The 8,049-nt window shown below is 38.2% G+C and overlaps 1 protein-coding gene across 2 annotated transcripts in view; it reads left to right on the top strand.

The window, feature by feature from the left end:
• Nucleotides 1–8,049, top strand: part of ACOXL (acyl-CoA oxidase like) — a 337,609-nt gene that overhangs the window by 300,770 nt on the left and 28,790 nt on the right. For both annotated transcript variants that reach the window (XM_077773455.1, XM_077773456.1), the window contains exon 18: nucleotides 7,680–7,781. In XM_077773455.1, coding sequence (XP_077629581.1) covers nucleotides 7,680–7,781 — 102 coding nt within the window. The remainder of the gene's footprint in view (nucleotides 1–7,679; nucleotides 7,782–8,049) is intronic.

Here is an 8,049-nt window from a genome sequence, read left to right as displayed (position 1 = left end):
TGTCCCTTTACTTTTTTAAAAAACACTTTCTAAATTTATTTATTATTTTGAGAGAGAGAGAGCACAAGTGCAAGCGGGAGAAGGACAGAGAAAAAGGGAGAAGGAGAATCCCAAGCAGGCTCCTTACTGTCAGTGTAAGTGACACAATTGATCCTATGAACCGTGAGATCAAGACCTGAACCGAATCAAGAGTCAGACGCTTAACCAACTGAGTGACCCAGGTACCCCTGTCCCTTTACTTTTAATTTAATTTTTTATTTAGTAACTTTAATTATTAAATTTTTATTAAACTTTTTATTTAATTTATTTACCTGATTATTTATTAGGTATAGTAGACATAAAGCACTGCATTAGTTTCAGGTGTACAACATAATGATTCAATATTTGTATAAATTGCAAAATGATAACATTAAATTTACTTAATATCTGTCAAATACATAGTGATAGAATATTTTTCCTTTGATGAGAAATTTTAAGATCTATTCCCTTAACATCTTTCAAATATACTCTACAGTATTATTAACTGTCATTATCAACCTATACATTATATCCCCATGACTTCTTTCTTTTTTTTTTTTATTTCTTTTATAACTGGAAGTTTGTACCTTTTGACCCTGTTCACCTATTTTGCTCACTCCCTATCCCCCACCTTTAGCAACCACCAATCTGTTCTCTGTGAGTATGAGCTTGGTTTGTCTTTTGAGTTTGTTTGTTTGTTTGTTTGTTTTTAGATTCCACATATATATATGAGATTATATAGTATTTGTCTTTATCTGTCTGACTTATTACATTTAGCATAATGCCCTCAAGGTCCATTCATGCTGTTATAAATGACAAAATTTCCTTCGTTTCTTAATGCTGAATAATATTCCATTGTTTATCTAGTGTCCCCTTGAACAACATGGGCTTGAACTCTGTGGATCCACTTATACCCAGATTTTTTTTTTTACAGTACCAAGAATATGTTTTTTCTTGCTTGTGATTTTCTTAATGGCATTTTCTTTTCTCTAGCTTATTTTATTGTAATACATTATACAATACATATAACATACAAAATATGTGTTAATTGGCTGTTGTTATCAGTAAGACTCTCATCAACAGTAGACTATTAGTCGCTAAGTTTTGGAGAAGTCAACAGTTATATGTGGATTTTTGACTCCACGGGATATTACTGCCTCTACCTCCTCTGCATTGTTCAAGGGTCAGCTGTATATACTACATTTTCTTTATGCATTTGTCAGTTTGTGGACATTTAGGTTGCTTTCATTTCTTAGCTGTTGTGAATAACACTGCAGTTAACATGGGGATGCAGTTGTCTTTTCCAGTTAGCGTTTTCAGGTTTTTTGATAAATACCCAGAACTGTAATTGATGGCTCAATCATATGGTAATTCTATTTTTAATTTTTTGAGGAATATCCATACTGTTTTCCACAGTGGCTATACCAGTTTACATTCCCACCAACAGCAGTGCACAAAGGTTTTCCTTTCTCCATGTTCTCACCAGTATTTGTTATCTCTTGTCTCTTTGATAATAGCCATTCCAATAGATATAAGATGAAAACTCATTGTAATTTCGATTTGTATTTCCCTGATGATTAGTAATGTTGAACATCTTTTCATGTGCCTATTGGCCATTTGTACATCTTCTTTGGAGAAATGTCTGTTCATGTCTTCTGCCCATTTTTAAATAGATTGTTTGATTTGGGTTTTTTTGTTTGTTTTTGTTTTTTGTTTTGTTATTGAGCTGTATGAGCTCTTTATGTATTTTGGATCTTAACCCCTTACCAGATATATGATTTACAAATGTTTTCTCCCATTGATAGGTAGCCTTTACATTTTGTTGATGGTTTCCTTTGCTGTGCAGAAGCTTCTTAGTTTGATGTAGTCACACTTATTTATTTTTGCTTTTGTTTCCTCTGCTTTTGGTGTCAAATTCAAACAGATCATTGACATAACTGTTCATTCATAAGTATTGAACCAGCCTTGCATTCCCAGGATAAAGCCCACTTGGTCAAGGTACATTATTCTTTTTATATATTTCTGGGTTCAATTCATTAATATTCCAGAGAGGATTTTTAGATCTATGCTCATGAGAAATATTTGTCTATAGTTTCCTTTCCTGTTATGTCTTTGCTTAGTTTTGATATCACAGTAATGCTAGCCTCACAAAATGATTTGGAAAAAATTCTCTCCTCTTCTATTTTCTGGGAAAGACTATGTAGAATTGCTATTATTTCTTACCTAGATGTTGTATATAACTTACTATTCTCAATGGAAAATCTTTATATTTTTGTCTTAGCAGGTGGTACACCTGGTTTTTCGCTGTGGTTCATTGTGGTTCCCATGTCAGCTTAGTCTCCTAAACTCCTTTAAACTCCTTTGCAGTACTCTTCTGGTCTGTCCCACATATGCACTACTCAGTGGTCAGTGTGGCACCTGCTTTCTCATCTATGTACTACTTCAGTTCTCAAAGTATTATGTAAGATAATTAGCATTAGATTCATGTAAGTACCCTGGACGCTGTATAAGCAACTTGATGAGGTTACTTTCCCAAGCCCTTTTTCTCCATGACCTCCTTGGTACTTTCTTATTCCTTGGAGGTAACTTTTTTCATCCTCCAGCAAGAAATCTGGGGTTTAGTTGTCCCCATCTTCCGCATATGCCTCCAGGGACAAGCAGCTTGAGGACTAGGGGCAAAAGTGAAAGTTGGGGTGCGGGGTGGCTCAGTTGGTCAGTGGTTCCAACTTTGGCTCAGGTCATGATCTTGTGGTTCATGGATTCAAGCCCTGCATTGGGCTCACTGCTGTCAGATTGTCAGCACAGAGCCCACTTCAGACCCTCTGTCTCTCTTTCTGCCCCTCCACTCCCCAGCTCTCTCTCAAAAATAAATAAACATTTTAAAAAGTGAAAGTCACCACCAGTTTAGTGGTACTTTGAATTCTGGTCCTTTTCCCCAATCTTCCTGCTACTGTTTATTTTTCAGATTTCTCAAATAGCTTTTCCATTCACTCTGCCCAGGAGTTATGGCTACATTCAGTGGGAGAGACTGGGGAAGTCTTTTACTTCATCTTACCCAGAATAGAGTCTATAGCCTCTATTTTTAGAAAGAGTTGTCTGTTTTTAATTCTGAAAAGTAGAGGTCCTATGGTAGATAGAAATATATCTTTGAATCCTGAAAAACTTAGTTCTAACCCTAGCTCTGTAATTCAACTTTCCTGAGGCTCTGTTTCTTCATGTGTAAATGGAGCCTGTGTTAGGGGTCCCCAAGACCACTGTCAGGGTTAGATGATTTGCTAAAAGGGCTCATAGGACCTTTATATATATGTAAAATCTGTATACATATCACAGAAGGATATAAATTAAAATCAGCAAAAGGAAAAGGTACAGGGAGTGTAGTCCAGAAAAAAATGAATCAGGATTCCAGGTGTTTTCTTTTTGTGGAGCCCTATAGACAGCACTTAATTCTCTCAACAATGTAACAACATGACAATGTGACAAAATGTGCAGTGTTACCAACCAGGTACCCAAGCTTTGGTGTCCAGGGTTTTTATTGGGCTCAGCAGCAGAATATTATTCTGATAATATAATAGATAAATAGAAAAAAAAGTTGTGATTTGTGACCCATTATAAGAAACCATACATAAGAGTATTAGTGTGCTCCTGGATGGGCATAGGTCTAAGGTAACTACATATAAGCAATGAGGAGAGAGGTAATGGGAGGGAAACTCTTGTCCAAGGATAAATACGAAAGGATAGCATTTAATAAATGTTGGGGTGGCTGGGTCCCAGCATAACATGAGGCTTGACAAATAATCTGATGAAGATTGAACAGGCCATTTTAAACTACATTTAGAATGTGAAGAAATAAGCATGTGGTTCGGGGGAGAGAGCTTTGGTGCTAAGAGATGGTGAAAAGAAAGCAAAGCCCTTTGCCCCTGAAATATTCGCATCTTTTGTCTGAATTGGGAAGTATTTGTAGTTTTGAGAGATCTGAAACCGAGAACAAAAGAGATGTCAAAAAATTATCAATGAGCAAATGTGCACATTTTTTTAATGGGGAAAAAGTAGATTTGGGAAACTATAGAATTTGAGACTGATATAAATCTAAGTTAAAATTCTAGAAAAGACTATTCAGGATAGCTTGTGAGCAATTAGAAAATAGACAGTCACTGGGAGCCTATCTGTGTTCACTGTGGGTAAGACTTGCTAAATGAATCTTATTTCCTTTCTTAACCAAGTTACTAGAAGAGAAAAAGCCAGGGAGATTGGTGTATCTTGAGTTTGGCCAACACTTTACCAGACTCTCAGGATATCCTTATGGACAAGGTAGAGAAATATGAGTTAAACGATATCTCATTAAATAGATTCCCAGATACTTGAATCAGAAGACTGAGGCCTATTAGTGGGTTCTATTGTGTAAGACATAGATGGGACTTGACAGATTTGTAAATATGACACAAACATATCAGGTGATTGGGTCAAGATCTGTCTTGAGTTGAGATTTGGGGGACTTGAGACAGGTCATATTGACAAGATGATACTTTAAAAGAAGAAGGAATCAAAGAATTTTGTTTTTTAAAAAGAACACGTTTATATATATATGTCTGTTGGTTAAAAACAGTTCATGGGGGGAAAAGGCTTCGTTGGAGTTTCTCAAGCGAACAAACATTTGATGTTAAACCAAGTATGTATGATAGTCTTTTATTTATTCAAAAAATATTATGTGGCTGTCACAAAAGCAAATTCTGTCTTAACTGGCATATAAGAGTATAGAATCCTAATCCAGGACAGTGATGGTGCTGCCGACACTATGGTCGTGACAGAACATTTGGGTACTCTGCTCAGTTTTCTGAGAGACACCTTGAGGGAAAGACTCAGCACCTAGAAGAGGCCCCCAGGTGCAGGAGGGCTAGAAGCCATGTGGTGAGATGGAATTAACTATCTGTGAAGGCTGATCGTCTTGAAGAAAGAACGACTAAGAAGAGATGTGGAACAGAACTTTAAATTTGTTAAGAGCTATTATCTGGATGCTTTCACACGTTCCTGTTTTGTTCCTTAGGCAGAAGTTACAGGGTTAATAGCTGTGAGTCACAAGATATTATGTTTCAGCCAGTCTCTTACAGAGTGTTAGCTCCTTTACCAGGCCTTAGGCATGCAGAGATGAGCAGGACCAGATCACTTTCCTATGGAGCCGACAGTCTATAAATTCATATTCCACAGGGAGAAGCGGCTTGGTGCGCCGTGCCTCTTCCAATAGGGAGACTGGAACACAAAAGGAAAGACAGTCAGGTTCTGTTTGAGGGTCTGAGGCTGGGCTGGGCTGATGGTATATGGACCTCGATGTGGTGTTCTGGTAGCCACTGAGAACCAAGACACATGTTGTCCAGGATAGGCAAAGAGGGTTGTTTAAGGAGAGTCTGAACTGTGTTCAAGGAGAAAAGCAAAAGCTCAAAGTCAGAAAAGTGCCCCTGAGCATCAGATACATGGGAGCCACAGAAGGACAACTCAGGGGTCCACAGAGGGAAGGAGCAGACCTCGTGGGGAAGCACAGTGTGAGACTGGTTAAAGCCAGCCGTCTGGAACGAAGCTTGGCAATGGTGTCAGCAGGCAGGGGCTTGTTAGGAGTCCTGTGGAACCAAGTGGGCTTGTGTCAGAATCGGACAGGAATAGACTAGAGGATAGACCGCCATCTCTCAGGGGGTGTTAGATGAGATTTGTGCCAGATATCCTCCGTTTGGCTCTCTAGCTCTATACTCCACCCTTATCCACCCAGCTCTAGGTCCAGGAAGTTGACCTACATAACTTGGATCAGTGGAATCCTTGACCTCTGCATCCAGTTAGCTTCTGCAACCAAGAAGCCTCGGTTAGAAATTGGAGAGGGGAGGAGAAAGAGGTTGGGATATTCCTGTCCTCTCCTTGCCTCCCTGTGGGGTCACTTGGGATTTCTGTATTCTTAGGCCAAAGGTCACAACTCCTCTTAAGATGTCTGTCTATAGAGCTGTCTCTTCCAGGATCCAGGAGCCACTCCCTGCCCTCCTCCCTTGAACCCTAGAGCTGGTAATAGTTTCAGAGACTCCAGCTCTGGGGTACTGCACTATCCTTTGTGGCTCTCCTACAACTTGCCCACACCTTTATGAAAAACATTTATTAAACTCTTCTGGAATCATCCTACTATGAAAATGTCATATATTTCTTGCTTGTACCTTGGCTGACACAGAATTCTGGACTGAGTGAGGAGAGGATGAAATAGGTTATTTCAAAAAATCCTTATATTTCTGTGGCTCTGGATTTATTATCACTGACCTTATAGGTTTGTAGACCCAGGAGTAATGAGAATTAACTTTCTATATATCTTGGAATCCACAAAAGCATTTCTCTAGTGGATGTGAAATTCACCTAGAGATCTGTGATTCAGTTTAGCCACCAAAGCTATACAGCTTATCAATTTTGTAAGAATTCATGTTATTGGGATGTATGACAGGATTTTCAGTTGCTTTTACTACATCTGCAGGGTCAGCTAACATCTTTACTGCTGTTCTTTAAAAGAGCCAAAGATAGCTTACACTGGCCAAGCAGAACATTGGCAAGGTCATTAAAAAGCCATAATTAATCTTAAATATCTTTACAGACAAGTTACTAAGCCATACAGTGACCCTTTCTGGGAAGATTGAACAGTGGAGGCTCTCCATAATGATGCTATTTCAAGGATGTCCAAGAACCTCCAGAAAAGAAGGAAGTCTATGACTTCAGACTGTATAATATCTCAACCTGATGATCCATAGAAAACATTGCCTTCTGGTGTGAAGATCATTGCCACTGGACTGTGAATAAGAGAGTTTTGTTGTTGTTTGGGTGGACTTTGATATAATCTTACTGTAAAGAGTCATTATCTTTTAGAGATACACAGTGAAAAGCTTATGGATGAAAGATTTAGACTGAACTTTGCCTCACAGTAATACAGAAAGGGGGGAAGAGATGGAAGTACTTTATACCATTCTCTCTGTTTTTGTGTAATTTTAAAAGTATTGAATATTGACCGCTGAATGAATAGTTAATTAAAAAGTTGCTTCTTGATACTGGAAAATTCATTTATGACTGCTTGAGGCCACTGATGTCAGGAAGTTCTGTGTGTAGGTTTCAGAAGTGTAATAGGAAAAACATATTGAAACAAATGTAAATGAGGAATGCTATTTTTATGAAAGTTTAATGAAACCAGGCTCAATGGAAACTATCAAGATAACATTCAGAATATACATTTAGAATATGTTTTCATGAATTGAAAAGGAAAACAAACCAAAACACTGCATTCATGTTTTAAAATATATTACATGTGGACTTTGCTGCTGAATAACCTGGGATGAGAGAGGACTGGGTGAAGTCGCGGATGAAATGAGTTTGGCCATGAATTCATGTTTGTTGAACTGGGGGAACGGCCACATGGCAGCTCATGATGCTATTCTTTCTACTTTTATAGAATGCTTTACATTTTCTATAGAATGGTTTTTTAAAAATAAAACATATTCTGCACATCAAAAATGTGACCATCTTACATTGAGGAAGTATTAACTTTTATGATTGAATGAAATGTAACATTATGCTATTTCTTTCTCCTCCTTAGATCCTGCATTTTCTAATATATTACTCTGTGTTCATTCCTCTCCTCCTCCCCCATGCCTTAGTTTTGCCTGTTATATGGAACCAAGCTGGTGTTCCAGGAGCGAGCATGGTATCTAGAACATAAATATTTGACTCCCATGACCAGCACGAGGATTAGGAGTCAGGTAAGAGTCCCCAATGTGCAGAAGAAACCCTTTGTGTATCGGCCAGCAGCTCCTTGCTTTCTTAGAAAACAGTCCTGTCAATCTTTTATCAGTTTCCTCTCATGGATTTTTATGCCTCTGGGACTTCACATACATGTTTTCATTGCCTAGCCATGATCATATTACACTTCAGAGTTTAAGTGAAAAGGAAATGGTTCACTGTGCCCGAACTTTCTGACATGAAAGCAGAAGAGAGAGTCAAAAGCGTTTTCCTTGTCTAGGCAGGAAA

The sequence above is a fragment of the Crocuta crocuta genome, unplaced genomic scaffold (genome assembly GCF_008692635.1).
Source record: "Crocuta crocuta isolate KB4526 unplaced genomic scaffold, BGI_CrCroc_1.0 scaffold67, whole genome shotgun sequence".
NCBI lineage: Eukaryota > Metazoa > Chordata > Mammalia > Carnivora > Hyaenidae > Crocuta > Crocuta crocuta.
This window is presented reverse-complemented; position numbering and strand designations above follow the sequence as displayed.